Below are 16,878 nucleotides of genomic sequence, written 5' to 3' on the forward strand. Positions count from 1 at the left end.
AGAGCGCTTACTCAACCAAAAGTTATGATGTCTCCTGTTATCTTTGTCATTATTGCATCCTAACCTTTACTGAACCAAGACAGCTGGGTTATAATAGTTTTGGATTTTTCATTACAGTTATATGATTTGCAAGGAACCCACTAGCCCGAGGAAAAAAGAAAAATCACAGAGATAACTTTCTGGGGCAAGAGGTTAACTCGGGTCAATGTGTGCCTGCACCTTAGTGATGAATCACACACCACATTTTCACAGGTCATTTTACTCAAGGGCTGACAGTATCTATCATAATTTCAGTATATTTTCTATATATGTCTGTTTATGATGATTGTCAGTGTAGGCTACCTATTTTTGTGACCAGTGAATATTCCTTGTCAGCATGTACGGTAAAATAAAACGATTTATATCGCTGTGAAACATGCTTTATAGACGTTTTTTCTTCTGTAGGCAATCATTTTGTAAGGCATATGTGCGGGGAATATTAATTTGGAGAAGCCCGTTTTCTAATACAAGTATAGAGCACCATCTGCTGGCAGAAGGAGGAACAGTTATGCAAGATTATTAAAAAAAATTACGACGGCAATTCAACGTTAGGAACGGGCTGCCAAAAATTTTATTATTTTGTAGTATTATAATATATGTTTGGAGGGAGGCAAAAAATATATAAACATTCTATAACAACTCCATTTAAGCACTTACAAAGCTTCAGATGATATATCAGTTGAGTTTCATAATATCATCTTCATTAAATAAGACTTAAACGTGGTGTTGAAAGTCTGCATTTTTAAGTTTTGGTTAATTTTAACAATCGTTGAATGTCAGGCTCAATGGCAATAGTGGGGAACTTCCTGCTGTATCTTTTAAACGGCTCTCCCTCGGGTGCTATGAGGAATTTCTCAAAGTTCCAAGATATGTCGGTCCTGCTGATGGGATTCCAAACCAGAAATTTGGGGTCATGCATTAGGGAGTTTGGGTCATCGTCGGGATAGGGGAGTTTTTCTTTGAGATAAGCAAAGACAGGATGTGCATTTTCTCCATTGACGTCGCATTTCTCAAAGATGGTGAAGTTGGGCTGAAATCCACCGCCTGGGCGGACATGTTGGAGGGAATTTAGGATCTCACCATTGCTGCAGTTTTCCTGGAACCACACAAGAATTTATTCTAGTTACTGATGGCTTTGTCACAACACAAATGGCACCGTTTTCCAACCCCTCACTTTTTTAAAAATATCAATAAATAAAAAAAAAGTGACAAGTGTTTCGCCATCTAGTGACAGACAATGTAATTGCACCCAAAAGTGAGTTATACCAACTGTACAAAAATAAAACGGGAAGTTCACTGTAATTTCTTTCAATTTAGATACATTGCGGTCGATAGGCTGCTCAACTAACCTGATACCCAAACTGGTTACAGGGGAAGGCCAGGACCACCAGTCGATGGGGGTACTTTTCTTGGAGCTGCTTGAGCTGGTTGAAGTCCTGGCCGGTGGTGCCTCAGAGCGACGCCACGTTCTCTATCAGCACCACCCGCCCACGATACACATTGAAGTCCACCATGTCGCCCTCCAACGTTGTGGCCTTCAAGTCATAGAAGGTCTTGGCGATGAACGCCATTCTCAGCAGTACATGAGAACCTTTGCACTGGAGGGAGGTCAGAGCTTCAGATAAGACGGGTGGTCACATGACTCGCTGCCGAAGGTAGGCTCAGATGACACTGTGGGAAAACTGATCCACACCGGACACCCAATACGATCTTATCAAACTCATATTTTTCCTAGACCATATTAAGCTATTCGAATTACGCCATATGTCTTACTCCTTCATTTATTTCATTTTTGGATGTCTTTCATGGCATTTAAAAAAAAAAACATTCAAGTAAAATGGCATCTAAAGCTTAATAGAATTTCAAGAGTCTTAAGTGCACGTTAAATAGGAAGTACTGTACAGTGAACCTCTGCATTGGATTTTTTTTGTAGAACCCATCCTCTATTATTTGTTGTAAAACTCACCTAATTGCTGTTTTCCCAAATTTAAGCTTAGTATAAAAATGTCACCATTGGCACATTCTTGAGGTATGTTGGTGACAATGTTGAAGTGAAGGGGAAGCACTTCATTTAATCAAGCCAGGAAAAAAAAAATATTTGTTCCATCAGCGTCTGTAAACAATGGCAAACATTTTTGGGTTGGGCATCAATTACTCACAGACTTTAAGATTTATGGCACGTCTTGGTCGTAGCAGGAGTTCACTGTACTGCATTCAGAAACAGAATAAACATACAAAGGGGATCACATGGAAATGAATGAAGCGTCAAGTTTCAAGGTTTAAATAATTAATAGCCTTCCTCTCACTTTACACCCCAACAATGCATTATAAATTAACTAACTATAAATAAGATTAGAAAGCAACAGGATGAAAAGGAGGGAAAGTAGATGTGGTATATTACTGCCTTCTGTTGGCAAGTTGGTGAATTAAATTAAGAGCGTAAACAAAATGCTAATTTAAAACATTCTGGCACAGGCACAAACTCTCCGAATGCTATTATCTTGACCGTTTTCGTCCAACCCGGCCTTGTTTAAATAATCATCCAGAGATCCCAGCAGGTTGTCCACGTCCCTCTTGTGAGCCTGCAGCACCAGTTCTGTCACCCGATTGAATGACTGAAAGATACCAAACGCAGAGATGTTATCGATAAATCACGTGTACACTTTATTTTCCGTTTTGGTGACGGACCTTTTCGATGTTGTGGCTCGTGGACGCGCTGGTTTCGAAGAAATCCATTCCGTACCTTTCCGCCAGCTGCAACATTGAGTTTGATATTTGAGGGATTATAGAAGGGAAATTTAGTTATGAAGAAAAAGTTGAGTCAAACCTTGCTTCCTTCCTCCCTCGTCACTCGCCTCCTGGTCTCTTCGTCTGATTTGTTTCCGACCAAAATCCTCTGCACCTTTTCCGGTGCGTACTGTGAGACAACAACAGAGAGGAGGAAACAAAGGATTGTTTTTGTTCGATTTACAATGTATGATTTTTTTTTGGCTTACCTCGTCAACGTCGGTGGCCCACTTGACGATGTGCTGAAAGGAGGACTCGCTGGTGATGTCATAAACAAAGATGATACCCTTAGGCGGAAAGAACAAATAGAAAAAATAAAAATAAAAGAGTGCACCTTTGATAAACAACTCATCCTCCCACGCGCTGATGAAAACAAAACTTAAAAATAATTCACGTTGGTTTGGCAAAGTCACCTGTGCACGCCTGTAGTACTGTTTGGTAATAGTCTGATAGCGTTCCTGACCGGCGGTGTCCCTGAAAAAAAAAAAAAAAAAAGGATCACACAGACGGACAAACAAAACAAATGAGTCAAATTTGAAAGGAAATAAAACTCACCATATTTGTACCCGCACCTTGATTCCATCTATTTCTAGAGTTTTCATTTTAAAGTCCACACCTAAAAATGAAAGTTGAATATCAGTCGGTCAAAGCAAAAGGAAACTTATGAACAAAAGTTTTGTTGTATACTTTATTTATATATGCTGCTGCTCCTTGTGTGTACAGTATGAAGTAGCCATTGTTTGAACTAAAGCATTATAATCACATTAAAAAACTATGCTAATTTCCGTCATCCTGCCTAAAGGTACTTTGCGTTATATTTTAGAGCTGGTTGACATTTATTGGGCAAAATTTTACGATTTGTTTGAACATTTTTCTGTTTCAATATATAATGTTTACATAATTCTCTATTGGCGGCTCGGTGGCGCACTGGGTAGCACGTCCGCCTCACAGTTAGGAGGGTGCGGGTTCGATTCCACCTCCGGCCCTCCCTGTGCGGAGTTTGCATGTTCTCCCCGAGACCGCGTGGGTTTTCTCCGGGCACTCCGGTTTCCTCCCACATCCCCAAAACATGCTTGGTAGGCCGATTGATCACTCCAAATTGTCCCTAGGTGTGAGTGCGAGTGAGAATGGTTGTTTGTCTCTGTGTGCCCTGCGATTGGCTGGCAACCGGTTCAGGGTGTCCCCCGCCTACTGCCCGATGACGGCTGGGATAGGCTCCAGCACGCCCGCGACCCCCGTGGGGACTAAGCGGTTCAGAAAATGGATGGATGGATGGATAATTCTCTATTGCTTTTCAGGAGGGAGTGACTAAAGATTATTTGGAGAACTGCGCAAGGGAGAAAGAGCGAATTAATATTTGTTTATTACATTTCCAGTAAGCACTCAATGGTTTTAACACTTTAGCTTGTTAAAGGACTTACAATAAATACAGACTTAAGTTCTTAAATTTTCGTGGTGCTTGGATTTATTTAGGGGTGCTTTAGTGCCCTCCAAAATGGGATAGACACGCCTCTGCTTGGTGGTAAAAAAAATATACAGAAAAATATTTTAATATAGTCATTTATTATGGCAGATGTTCACCTACTTCAGGTAGGATTTCCAAATATATTTCTCCCACGCGCACGCGCCTGTCAGACCAAACCTGCCGGGCCAACAAGTAGAGCTACTTTTCCCCACTTCACAAAGTAAAAGTAAACACGCGAAAAAATAAATGGCAGCTGACATTCCGATTGTATTCACAAATGAGTCACATTAATAAGTTTAGGGTCTGTCGGTGGTTTGAATATGTCAATTGTCTGTTTAAACGAGACGGATGACTTCAATTTTAATTTCTTACCGATGGTGGAGATATGTCCTGTATCGAACTCTTTGTCCGTGAAGCGACGCAGCATACATGTCTTACCGACACCTGAATCCCCGAGTAGGAGAATCCGGAATAAAATATCGTACTGCTTAGCCATGATCGACTGATTAAAAAAAATAACTTTTAATTGTCAGGGAATGACTCCTCCATGTTTTGCATTCACCTGACGTATTCGCCAATTACGCTGCTGACACGCGTCAGATTCATGTCAGCTCGGAAATTCTGGTTTTTCAGCAAGTCTAGGTGTGCAGCGTTGTAGAGCAAATATCTGAGTGACACTTTTTGGCTGGTGATAAAATCCTTCACGTACACGCTTGTTTATAGTTAAATTTAATTATCATTTCACTCCGTCTGAAAACTAGTACACTTCATTTCAGTCATAAACTGACAGTACCGTCCATCTTGTAGAAACTACCATGGTCCGTGAACATAGCAAAGCAAACAAGCTTCATCCTTCAAGAGGAACTGCTTTTGACAAGTTTGAACTATACTTAAGTCAGGGAAACAACTTATATTTTTGAATCCTCAAGTCAGGGAAACAACTTAGATTTTTGCACCTTAAAAACAAGCACAACGTGCTATTTCAAATACATTTGACATGCAAATTTCCCACATTCTATTTTGTCTTTAAAGTTACCACCTGAAAAATAAACTTATTCCTCAATTGTTTTGGGCGATTAAGGTCAAAAAGTAACTTTTACATTTGAAACACTACTAAAACCAAGAAGAGGTGTATCCAATGATTATTTTTTTTCAGTCAAGGCACATATTAAGATTATATTTTCTGAATTTGTTTCAAAAACAGTAGTAAGCACATAAATAGTAAGCCACATGAACAGAAACACATAAAGTCAGAAATACATCCGATAAGGATAAAAGTTTTATTCAAGGTATGTCTTAACTTGCAAGACACCCTTTGGCAGTATGTACAACATACCTGTAATTTCCATGGAATGGAACAAACAAATATTGATTACATACACACTCATTTACCTCTGAGAAAATGGGGTGGGGGGAAAAATAGAGAAACATTCCCAGCACAAGCAAAAATATTCTCAAGGGAATTTTTTTTCTTTTGCGGTTGACACCATTTTGGATTTGGGTTATCTACTACACACAACCAAGAGTTCATTCCTAAAAAATGAAGTTGAACTGTATTGTGTAACATTCAGTATCGATCAGGTGCTTATGTTTTATCTGACAGTGATTAGAAAAAAATAGCGGAAAGAAATTAGCTGAACCCATTGTGGGGGGGGCAACTAAAACACGATGTTTGCCCTTTTCAAGTCCAAAAACATAAGTGACATCAATTATGGAGGTTCACTATAAATAAGGGGGATTTCATTTTAAGTCCACAAAACACTTTTTCAAAACACAACATTTCAGGCATCTACACCGAATAAGCTGATTTTGCATAACATCACATTTTTCTGAAGGAAAAAAAAAAGATTTAAAAAGGGAATGTTGCCAATCAACATATTTTGTCAACTCCTCCAAAGTTTTGTGACCTGACATCTCATACTTTGTAATCTCCACATTCCTTTAAATTAAGGTCGGTGTGAGGTTTGAAAAATGTAAAGTCCTTCAAAATTACAGAGCTGCCTCACTTTGGGTGGGGGGGTCGTTGGGGGGGTTCACGCTGGGCTGCGAGGAAAGGAGAAGTGACAGGATGCTTAGGGAGGTCGAAGCATTTTATACACAATATATAGCACCTCTCTCCTCCTGACTGACTCAAGCAAGAAGAAGGCAGGGCTGAATGCACACAGCTAAGAGGAGTTTCAGAAAAAAAAAAAAAAAATCCAACAAGGTCAAACAAAAACAAAAAGTCAGTCGTAGAGTCTAGCTGGGCTCCACGCGCAGCCTCTTCCTGGTCGGAGGCTCCTCGGGCTCCGATTCCGAGCTGGAGTCGGAGCCGCCGTCAAAGGCCGACACGGCGCTCCCTTTGCGGTTGGTGTACAGGCTGCTGTCAGAGGAATAGTTGCTCTGCAGCTGATTGTTGCCCTTGGCTTTCTCCAGAGCACGCACTGCAATCACAAAGCTGGCTAAATGACCGCACGAGGCATTACGAGCCCCGCAGCAGAACCTCCGAGCCGCCTTGAAAATACTTTGCGGAGGTTCCGCTGTCGCGTACGTACATACCCTGCTGTTCCAGCAGCGCATTCTGCTTCTTTAAGTCGTCAATGTCTTGCTGGTGGGTGTGATTTTTTCGTCTCATGTATTGAATGTACTCAGTGGCTTTGTCGAGAATCTGGGCTCGCGAAGCCTGTTTAACAGAGCTCTGTCAGCAGACAATTTCAGAGAGACATGAAGTAACGATGTAGTGGAAACAGTCAAGACACAATTGTTTCATTCAGGGGGTCCTCGGTTTCCGACGGCGGATCGCTCCTATGCTAGAGACGCACGGGTACTCAAATTTGTATATCAGAGCATTTTTGCTAACACAATAGTGCGGACAGATTTCAAGTAAATTTATGGAAAACACTTTTAAGCACTAAACGCCGTGGGTGCCGTTTATACCGTGGAAAACCGAGGAGCCCCTTGTATAACACAGACAAGTATTCAAGTCAAAACATTTTCATTGTCAACAGTTGTAAAAGGGTTACCAAATGTGGCTGGGTTCGTGAATTTAACAATCAAATCTAAAAAGCCTCTTATTTTTGTGCTAATAATGACTGCTAGAGGAAAAAAAATCATTACAATCTATATCAATTATGTGGTCATTAAGGCTATTCTGCCCGGCGATAATGACTCAGGGTCTTTAAGATGATCCGTGATGCTGTGAATCATAAACTTTGGGCATAGTTATGACATAGCTTTAGAAAGAAGTTAAGGTCCAACTCAAAAGTTAAGGTCTGTTGACGGCACAGTGTGTTACTTGCACTTATCTGTGCAGATATTAAGAATCCTATTTGCATGTCATAACAGACTCATCTATTGACTTTGGTGTGGGTCTGCGCTTCAAGCGTTTCCCGTTGTGGGAGGTTTGTGTCGGGATGCTTTTGTTCCTCCTCACCTTCTCTCCTTGCAATGCAGGCACCGAGTCTCGTAAACCGTGAAAGCTGTCTTTGATGTGGTCCCTGCGTTTACGCTCCAGCGCGTTGTGATGTGCTCGCTTGTCTGCCTGCAACAAAGACAAGATTTTTTTTTTTAATGGACTGCTCCACTGACATCACCTGGCAACAAAAAAAACCTGCTGTGCAAGTTGAATAAAAATTTGCTAAGTTGGTAGTGCTTTCGGGGAACGCTGACAGTGCAACTTTACAGACTACTTACTTCTACTGCTGATTACCAAATAACAGAAAAAGCTACAAACTTTTTTTTCCCCCATGCTTTTTCTTCCAGAAGATTTGGTGGTACTTGGTGGGACTGAAATCAAACTCAATTGCGGTTGGGGACCCGTTTAGAAGACACAGGCGACACGAAGACTGCCGTGATGATCAAGGAGGAATCCACCAAGAATTTGTTAAGACTTCAGGGGGACTTTCAAATGGACTTCAAAGAGCAAAGTCTGGATTTGAAAAATCTCTTTCATGACACCAGTACTGGAGCATTTCTGATACGACTCATCTATGTTTTTTGTGACATTTTTGTCTGCTGCTGTGATATTTTAAACTCACTAATGATTACGGAAATGCTGCTGCAAAAGATGTGTACATCATTTCAAGGGTTGAAGGCTTTGCAGGCCTGCAAGCAGTGTGTGGCTTTATGAGCAGCAGCTTAAACAAGTGAGGGGGAGGGGGAAATCCATGAAATCCACAGATATGAACCAGATCGTGGCTGTTGAATCATTTCACAAGAATACAATAACTATGACTCGATTAAAACATAATAACAAGGGATTAGAATTGGAGATATTTCGACAGGCTTGCACGACATTGTACTGTTGCATTTAACATGTTGAAGAGGGTGCACGCAAATACACAACAACAATGAAACGATCACGACAATGTAATCGAATTAAAGTCATGTTACCGGACACCAACAATATATTAGATGACAATTAGCAAAAAGGGTTAGCAATATACGACAGTAATTCGACGGAAGACGCAGTGTTTTTAAGCCCCCGCAGCACTAGGTTAGCAATGTGGGTCACTGCATCAGAATATTATTCCTCCGATTGTGTATTAAACAAAGCTAAGATCCCTATTTTAGTTTCAATTTTCAAAAACCTGTTCAATCGGTATGAAGTAATAACTCAAATGACGTCATTTACGAGTACCAAGGAAAGTTAACCTCAAATGGCCCGACCTTGCTCTTGGGGAGATTAGTTGTGCATTAGCCCAGTGCCCAAAATGTACGTTATTTTTTTAATAATTGAAGCTTTATTTTTTAATGTAATTAATAAAGCAAAAAGCAGCTTTCCAACACTTGCTTGGTACTGTACTACGAACGAAGGGAAGGAGCAAACACAATTTAAAGCGTCTAGTCGACGCCACTACAAAGCCTATTGCTCGGTATACGAATAACACACCATACAAGTTATCATTCCAAATACGTCCCTTTAAATATTTATCAAAATTCGGTATTTTTAGCCTACTAGCTAACCTGGCTAACTCGGATAGCTCCGAGCAAGATACCGCGACAAAGTTGCTGTCTAGCTAGCTGCCTTTTAAGTGGGGGAAACTGAGGCACATACATCGCTGTCGACTTCGATGTCATCGTTTTCGCTCATTCTTCAGTAAAGGGGGTATGCGAAAAGAAAACAAGCAGCTGTCAAAACAAAAGCAGCAGCGAGCGGAGGCAAAATAAAAAAAAATCTTGCGGGAAGCTCTGCTTACAGCAGAGACATGACGATGAACGGTTACTTTACACGTGATTCGCCTACACATGGATCAGAAAACATTCACGGCGCATGCGCGAGAACAAAACAATGCTTTCTGGGTAATGTAGTTTAGCCGTACACGCATCCCTGATATGACGCGTTTTTAAACTACATTGCCCACAAGCGCTGCAAAAGACAGTTTGCAAACCGTAAATATTGTAACCTCGCACATTTAATTATGATTAATGCATCCTAAAATTGCCCACTATTAACATTTAACCATCAGGATACACAACTTTGATGAAATAGTCTTGAATAAAGGAAGTAGTCATAGCTGTTATCCGCTGATAAACAATCCTGTGGTGTGACAAGACCACTGGGACAAATTGTGGCTTGTTTGACACAACACGGCTCCTCTCTATGATTATGAGACCAGATGGTGGCCTAGCTCACTTTGAGTCGCCCTCCCCCTCTCACAATCTATGGCTACAATGGACCTGTATGCTTGCATGCATGTTGAGTATTACAAAAGGGTGCATTTGATGCCATCCATCCATCCATCCATCCATCCATCCATCCATCCATCCATCCATCCATCCATCCATCCATCCATCCATCCATCCATCCATCCATCCATCCATCCATCCATCCATCCATCCATCCATCCACTAGTAGAGATTAGAGAACCACATTGGAGCTCTTGAGACCCACACGTGAGTCGTAACTAATGTGTTTGTTTTCGAAAGCATCCCGCTCAAAAGACAAAGAGGATGTCTTCTGCCAAGTGCCATAGTTTCATAACATGAAATGGGCCTCTCTTTGCACATGCACCTCTTGAGGCCCAATATGATGTTCTAATTAAGGCAGGAAGGAGCCTCATGCAGAGTATCAGAAGAAGCCAGGTCGCTACTAAACAGAATTTCACGAAATTCTTGGTAGAAGGGACAAAAAGAAACCAGCTGCGTGTGGTGTAGCATTTCAAAATGAGGTTTGTGTTTCGCTACAGTCTGCAGCAGCGCCACCATGTTGCCATGGAGCCACATGACACAGGAGGGAGGGTTTCAGTCCGGCCACAAAAGACGAGGAGCAAAGAGGGGAATGCGTGCAGGGATGCAAACCAAGTTTGAAGATTGGATTTGCTGCAAGGTAAGAAATCTGTCCAAGACTTATCCGAGCATTGAGTACAATTTAGATTCTATGATATTCTATCTGTCTCTTAGAGGGAGTTTATTTTATTAATTCTTTGTGGAACATCATTCAATGAGCATGTACAAATGATTACAGCAGTGCAAGTATCTTGTCATGCACCCGTTGTTTGGGTTGAGGAAATTAATAAATGTACTAAAACTAACTTGAGACTTTTGGATGACATTTGTTGCACATTTTGTTTCTCAAGAAATCAAAGTTTGATAAACTGGCTGCTATTGCATTTCATAAAAGTCAGATGAGTTTTTTACGAGTATTGTATAGTACTGTATTTGGCACACACAATTTGCACCATTAAATAAAAATATGGGCAAATATAGAAATTGAATTTCCCATCCGTATATGTGCCCTTAAAATTGGTCAAATAAAAAAAGAAGGGGCTCCCAAACAGAACCTTGGGGAACACCAGAGGTGAATGATGGTTTTACAGACTGAAAGATTGATTGATTGGTTGGTTAAAAAGTGTGTGTTTGCTTCTTCAAAGTTCAAACATCAACAAAATAACATTTACTTTACATTGTGAGTCAGGTGAAGCCCACACAGTACACAAAGCATTCAGACGAGCTCTACAATGAATGCGACGGACATCAACCATGAAGGCAACATGTCTGTCAATGGCAACATGAGCATCCTGAACATATCTCCACCTCTCAACAATGCCCTCAACACCTTCTCCATCATCATCCTCTTCATCACCATGATATCCCTCGGGTGCACCATGGAGATTTCCAAAATCAAGAGTCATCTCCTCAAGCCTAAGGGAGTGGCCATCGCCATGGTGACCCAATTCGGCATCATGCCCTTGACTGCGTTCACACTGGCCAAATTGCTGAAGATGAATTCTGTGAAAGCGGTGACCGTGCTCATATGTGGCTGCTGCCCTGGAGGAAACCTATCCAACATCTTCACTTTAGCCCTAAAGGGTGATATGAATCTCAGGTGGGCGTGGCCAACATCATCTAGCCACACCTTCTATAATATGTCCTTTTTGAAAGTCTTTTTTTTTTTTCTCCTGTAGTATTGTGATGACCACATGCTCCTGCATTGCAGCTCTGGGTCTGATGCCCTTGCTGCTTTTGATTTACTGCCAAGGCTTCAGCGGCTTGGAGAACGCAGTGCCCTACTTGGGCATCCTGAGCGCTCTCACTTTCACCCTGCTACCTTGCGCTATGGGCATCATGCTCAATCACTACAAACCCAAATATACACCAGTTGTCCTGAAAGTAAGATTTTTTTTTTTCTCATTTTGTTGTCCAACACAATTTCCTTTTTGTTGACTGAATGCCTTTTAGCAGTTTGCTGTTATCAATGAGTTTTATCAATTCCAATGGAAAATTTGAGCTAGAGGAAGTTCGCAAAGAACAAAATGTTCTCGGATAATTAAAGCCATATTTGTAAACAGGAATATTTTCTTTCTCTTTCGCTTTTAGTGGGCTAGTCAACTTTTTCCCATCCAGTGATCTCTTACATAATCATAAGTGTCTTTCTTTTTGTCAACAGTCTGGCCTGGGCATTTTGATTATCTCCAGCATCATTGTGTTCACTTTATCTGGTGTGGCGGTCAAAGACATGCTGTGGATGATCCTGACGGCCGACATTATTTCCGTGGCGGCTCTGATGCCCCTCATAGGCTTCATTTTCGGATATGTCATATCTGTCATATGCAGATTAAGCTCAAAGTAAGTTTGACTGTTACGCGACTAATAAAAAAATACTAAACTGGGTTCGGGTTCTCATCATACTAAGCTACTTTTTGTGGAATCCAGATGCTGCAGGACCGTCTCCGTGGAAACAGGCTGTCAGAACATCCAGCTGTGCTTGGCTATTTTGAAGGTGGGCTTTCCTCCGGAGGTCATCGGGCCCATGTTCCTCTTCCCTTTGCTTTACTACATATTCCAGTGCGGAGAGGCTCTTCTCCTGACTGTGTGCTTCAGATGTTACCAGATGGTCAAGTCACCAAGTGAGGGTAAATGTCACAGCTGTGTGTGTTTTTGTGGGGTTGAAAGGAAGATTGGGTTTTATAATATTGTTGACATTTTTTTTTGGGACAGAGACAAGAATAAATACGAATGTCAACGTGAAACAAGAGGAGGTAAAACCGCCTGAGTGACTTCACTTTGGATCACAACGAAGACCAATGAATATGGAAAATATTTACCTCACTTTATTTTTCCTCACATTGTGATGTTGGAACGGTATTCCAAACTCCCTAGTTCTACACTTTTGCAAAGGCAGAATTTTTATATTTTTATTAGCTTGCTCAGGCTTGTACTTATACATTTATTCAATAAAAAAACAAAAAAAATTACCGCTTCTTTTGATATGAACTGAGATGAGCGAATTTGGCACAACTGAAATAGTATTTAATCAACAAACACACTTGTGATAAAATGCTACATAATAAAGTAACTTTAAACTTTACATAGATAAAAATATCATGTAAGTTCAATGAACAGGCAATATTGATATTGCACCATATTTACTCGTCATTTTTTTTCAAACTTTTTACAGTACAACTTAGACAGTGAAAGTGAAAACTACAGATATTATTTAAATAGTTCCAAGATGTGTCTAAAAAGCTATGGCTGATCAACAGCACTATAATGTAAAATCTTTAAGCAGTAATAAATTAAGGGTGTGACATTTTCACAAATGCAGTGTCACAAAGCTCATTTCGGAAAGTCCTTATTGTACATGATGGGATATGTGCATAGAAGTGAGGGAGATAAGGCCATTGGGAACAAAGTTAAAGACGGTAAAAGTGAGGTCATGTCAACAAATAGAAGGTGACTCACGATGCATACATGATTATGATTCATAATAAATTCTGTGTTGCGGTGTCACGTGCTTCAAGCGGCAGTGGAGACAAAAGAAAGGTAAAAGCATCAGAAGGACATTAAGTAGTATGGACATGTACAGAAGTTCTGCTTTGGGACGATCAGCGTGACTCACGGATCAACTCGGCGCCACTTTGAAGTGAGTCGACATCATTTGTGTGTTCAGGCCTCCTTCAGCAAAGGCATATCTGCACAAAGTGCAAACATAGCATTATAAATAAAGTTTTGGATTTTTTCCTTTTACTATAAGGACAAAAAATAATTTGCAATGTAATTAAATGGCCTCACCATCCGAACAATCCACCTCCGAATCGAGTAGAGGGAGGCCGCACTGGTCGTCGGGCGGCGGCGCCGCAGCGCCAGCGTGCTCCAGAGTCCAGCTGGAGGATGAGGAGGACGTTGAAGGTGGCGTAGGGTGCACCACGGCCATTTGCGAGTGATCCAGGGACGAGGGGCCGGCCTCGGGCGCCGTGTCCTGCAGCTGCCCCTCGGACAACACGATTTGCACGCGAGACTCGTCGTTGGGGGTCGAGGACGAAGCAGCGTGATTGCTGACTGCCTCCTCGTACGAGGGCAGAGTCACCTGGATTCCCTCCACCATGATGGACACGGGATGACCTAATACACCCGCCTCCCGTCTGGGTGGAGATGGGATAGAAGACACAATTGGTAAAAACAAGATGTATTTGTTATTTATATTTTTAATTTTTGCCTTACCGATGAAAGGACTTCAATTTTGGCTGCAGAAGCACAAAGAGCACCATCAAGAGCAGGATGAGGGCCACTGAGCCAGCTGTGGTTGACACGATTGACCAAGTCGGCATCCCCAACGGTAAGGATGTGTCGTGGTCTGTGGGAAATTAATTTCAACACAAGAATTGTTTTCTTACAACTACTTTCTTCTAAGTATTATTTCTGTCCACTAGGGAGCGCCATCCTCACCTTCTACAATGTGTCTATGATGCTGAATTAAAGTTACCTTGCTTCATTACGCAGCGGATCTGCACGAGGCCGTCCCACGTGCCGTATTGACAGGTAAGGTATTTATAATCTCCCCTCATAATGTAGCCTTCGTCGCAGTAATACTCGATCACAGTGCCGTGGGAGAGTCTTCTGCACGGGTTGGGGTGGCAGGTGTAGCCTCCGTTCTCCGGTTGATACGGAGGCCGGCATACTACAAAAAAAAAAATGAAAATAAATGATTATTAACTCATTCACTCTCAACCCAGTTATTATCTTTGACGTCTACCGTTGGTACGTATACAGCGAGGAGGTTCCGAGGACCAATGTCCCACAGCAGAGCAGCTGACGATAGTGGGTCCATCCGGCCGGTAACCCGGGTCACAGCGGTACCTCAGCACAGCGCCCACGGGGAAGGTGGCCATGTTGGTGTCGGTCAGATTAGAAGAAAGGTGCTGCTCCATGAAGGGTCTCAAACATCCTTCAGTGACAATCAAGACACTTAGCAACATCACTTTGAGATTTGCGTGGTCCGAGAGTCTTACCGCCACTCCGGGTGCAGTTTGGAGGTTTGGAGGACCAACGTCCCGCGGAGTTGCAGGTGAGAATGTCAGGGCCGTCTGGCAGGTAACCGGGGTCACAGCTGTATTGCAGAACGGTACCCACAGGGAACAAGCCCCTGTTGGTTCCCGTGCGGTTGACCCAGCTGTTTTCAACCATGTACGGCTTCACGCATCCTGGGAGGAAGAGCGGAATACCAAGAAATTCTGGGAAAATGTTGTTTGTATTTGAATTAGACTTACAAATATTTTCAGCCTGCTGTTTTCACTTGTATTACCGCAATAAATATTTTCAGCCTGGGTTACAGTAATTTACCCAAGGAGTTTAAGAAAAACAATCTGGTCGTTTGAAGTCTTTGACAGTTCTGGAGAACTTTTCCTCACGCGTTGACACACAAATGATCTTAGTAATTTTAATAAGAAGGAAAATTAGCCAATGTCAAATACCTTGCTCTTTGACGCAGCTAATCTGAACCGGGCTGTCCCACTTCCCATATTGACAGGTAAGATATTTATAGTCTCCCTTCAGGATGTAGCCTTCATCGCAGTAGAATTCAATCACAGTACCGTGAGAAAGTTTGCGACATGGAGAGGGGTGGCAGGTGTACCCGCCATTTTTTGGCAAGTGTAGAGGTTGGCATACTGTTAAAACACGAGAAAACGAGAAACTCTTGTTAATTCCATTATTCTAATAGTGAAGATTAACACTTTACCATCACTGTGGATGCACTGTGGTGGTTCTGAAGACCAGTGACCCAGTGCGGTGCAAGTGAGGACGCTCGGACCATCTATCAGGTAACCAGAGTCACAATGGTACTCCAGGACCGTCCCCACGGGAAAATAACCCATGTTGGTTTTTGGCACATTAGCCGAGCCATGCTCCACCATGACAGGTCTGACACAACCTGGAATAGAATAATAATAATAATAATAATAATAATAATAATAATAATAATAATAATAATAATAAAATAATAATAATAATAAATTAAATAATTAATTAAATAAATGCATGTATAAATAAATAAACAAATAAATATTTTTTGCAACCGCTGCAAATAGAATGTGCGGATAATATTGTGAGTGCATGCAAAATCCGCTTACCTGAACCTTGCCCTGAGGTTCTCATCGCCAGTGCCAGCAAAACAAAACAAGCTTGGGTCCGACGGCTAGATGACGTTGCCTCTGTCTTTGCATTGCACATCTTCTCCTGCAGCCAACTCAACAGTATGATTGACTGCTCAAGTAAGCTGCAGAGGTTGGACAGATGCCAGTGAAAAGACGCTATGATGATGACAAGGACTGACAGGTTTTAGCATTTTAAGATCCATGCAATACATTTAAAAAAAATAGTGATTTTTTCCCCCCAATGCAATCGTTATTATAAACAAAAACAATGTTTTACATACGCAGCATAATCTACAATTGTTAATGCTTCGACGCCAACAAGCACACAATTTTTTCCTACCCAAAACGGATTAATAACACTACATAAAACCACGTTCTAATATAATTATTAAACCATAATGATAACTATAGATTGATCCCAAGCGTGCGATTACCTAATAAATACGTCAGAATGACCAAAACGCGTCTATAGGTTTACGTAATGCACACAGACGATAACATCGCTAGTTGACACCCACCTTTGACTCAACACAGCCTGCGACACTTCACCCTCCACAACGGCAACATTTAATAATAATAATCCAAATAGCAATTAAATATGTATATTTAATACGACGCCATCTATCTGACGGCTAGCCTGTCACTTGCTACACTATAGCTGAAGGCTTCAGTTCTGCACAGGCATTGTTCCTTAGTTACAACATCCGGGAGATTTGGCGTCCTTAGTTACCAAGC

At 41.6% G+C, this 16,878-nt stretch overlaps 5 protein-coding genes across 6 annotated transcripts; 1 reads left to right on the top strand and 4 right to left on the bottom strand.

The window, feature by feature from the left end:
* Positions 1-564: 564 nt before the first annotated feature.
* On the bottom strand, positions 565-1,660 carry gpx2 (glutathione peroxidase 2). The gene is made up of 2 exons (XM_049739484.2): positions 1,389-1,660; positions 565-1,135 (listed from the first exon to the last, which is right to left on the bottom strand). Exons 1-2 carry the CDS (start codon positions 1,608-1,610, stop codon positions 782-784), a joined length of 576 nt encoding a protein of 191 aa, XP_049595441.1. The 5' UTR covers positions 1,611-1,660; the 3' UTR covers positions 565-781.
* Positions 1,661-1,804: 144 nt separating this feature from the next.
* Positions 1,805-4,899, bottom strand: LOC125980424 (ras-related protein Rab-15-like). The gene is made up of 7 exons (XM_049739482.1): positions 4,664-4,899; positions 3,382-3,442; positions 3,240-3,300; positions 3,036-3,113; positions 2,867-2,956; positions 2,728-2,793; positions 1,805-2,654 (listed from the first exon to the last, which is right to left on the bottom strand). The coding sequence occupies exons 1-7, from the start codon at positions 4,785-4,787 to the stop codon at positions 2,496-2,498; spliced, it is 639 nt and encodes a 212-aa protein (XP_049595439.1). The 5' UTR covers positions 4,788-4,899; the 3' UTR covers positions 1,805-2,495.
* A 649-nt stretch (positions 4,900-5,548) lies between these two features.
* On the bottom strand, positions 5,549-9,524 carry LOC125980425 (protein max). The gene is made up of 4 exons (XM_049739483.2): positions 9,327-9,524; positions 7,704-7,811; positions 6,830-6,968; positions 5,549-6,714 (listed from the first exon to the last, which is right to left on the bottom strand). Exons 1-4 carry the CDS (start codon positions 9,360-9,362, stop codon positions 6,530-6,532), a joined length of 468 nt encoding a protein of 155 aa, XP_049595440.1. The 5' UTR covers positions 9,363-9,524; the 3' UTR covers positions 5,549-6,529.
* An 833-nt stretch (positions 9,525-10,357) lies between these two features.
* LOC125980430 (hepatic sodium/bile acid cotransporter) lies at positions 10,358-13,011 on the top strand. Of its 2 annotated transcripts, none has more exons than XM_049739491.2 (6): positions 10,358-10,598; positions 11,183-11,597; positions 11,677-11,881; positions 12,159-12,337; positions 12,425-12,624; positions 12,710-13,011. In XM_049739491.2, the coding sequence occupies exons 2-6, from the start codon at positions 11,230-11,232 to the stop codon at positions 12,766-12,768; spliced, it is 1,011 nt and encodes a 336-aa protein (XP_049595448.1). In that variant the 5' UTR covers positions 10,358-10,598; positions 11,183-11,229; the 3' UTR covers positions 12,769-13,011. The 2 variants fall into 2 exon arrangements, with proteins under 2 accessions (XP_049595448.1, XP_049595447.1); XM_049739490.2 differs by having other exon boundaries at positions 10,362-10,598; positions 11,187-11,597.
* A 109-nt stretch (positions 13,012-13,120) lies between these two features.
* Positions 13,121-16,852, bottom strand: LOC125980428 (sushi domain-containing protein 6). The gene is made up of 10 exons (XM_049739487.2): positions 16,662-16,852; positions 16,120-16,265; positions 15,729-15,920; positions 15,463-15,657; positions 15,001-15,192; positions 14,745-14,936; positions 14,475-14,669; positions 14,213-14,345; positions 13,784-14,133; positions 13,121-13,683 (listed from the first exon to the last, which is right to left on the bottom strand). The coding sequence occupies exons 2-10, from the start codon at positions 16,217-16,219 to the stop codon at positions 13,658-13,660; spliced, it is 1,575 nt and encodes a 524-aa protein (XP_049595444.1). The 5' UTR covers positions 16,220-16,265; positions 16,662-16,852; the 3' UTR covers positions 13,121-13,657.
* Between the last annotated feature and the right edge of the window lie 26 nt (positions 16,853-16,878).

This window comes from Syngnathus scovelli, chromosome 14 (genome assembly GCF_024217435.2).
Source record: "Syngnathus scovelli strain Florida chromosome 14, RoL_Ssco_1.2, whole genome shotgun sequence".
In the NCBI taxonomy this organism is placed as follows: Eukaryota; Metazoa; Chordata; class Actinopteri; order Syngnathiformes; family Syngnathidae; genus Syngnathus; species Syngnathus scovelli.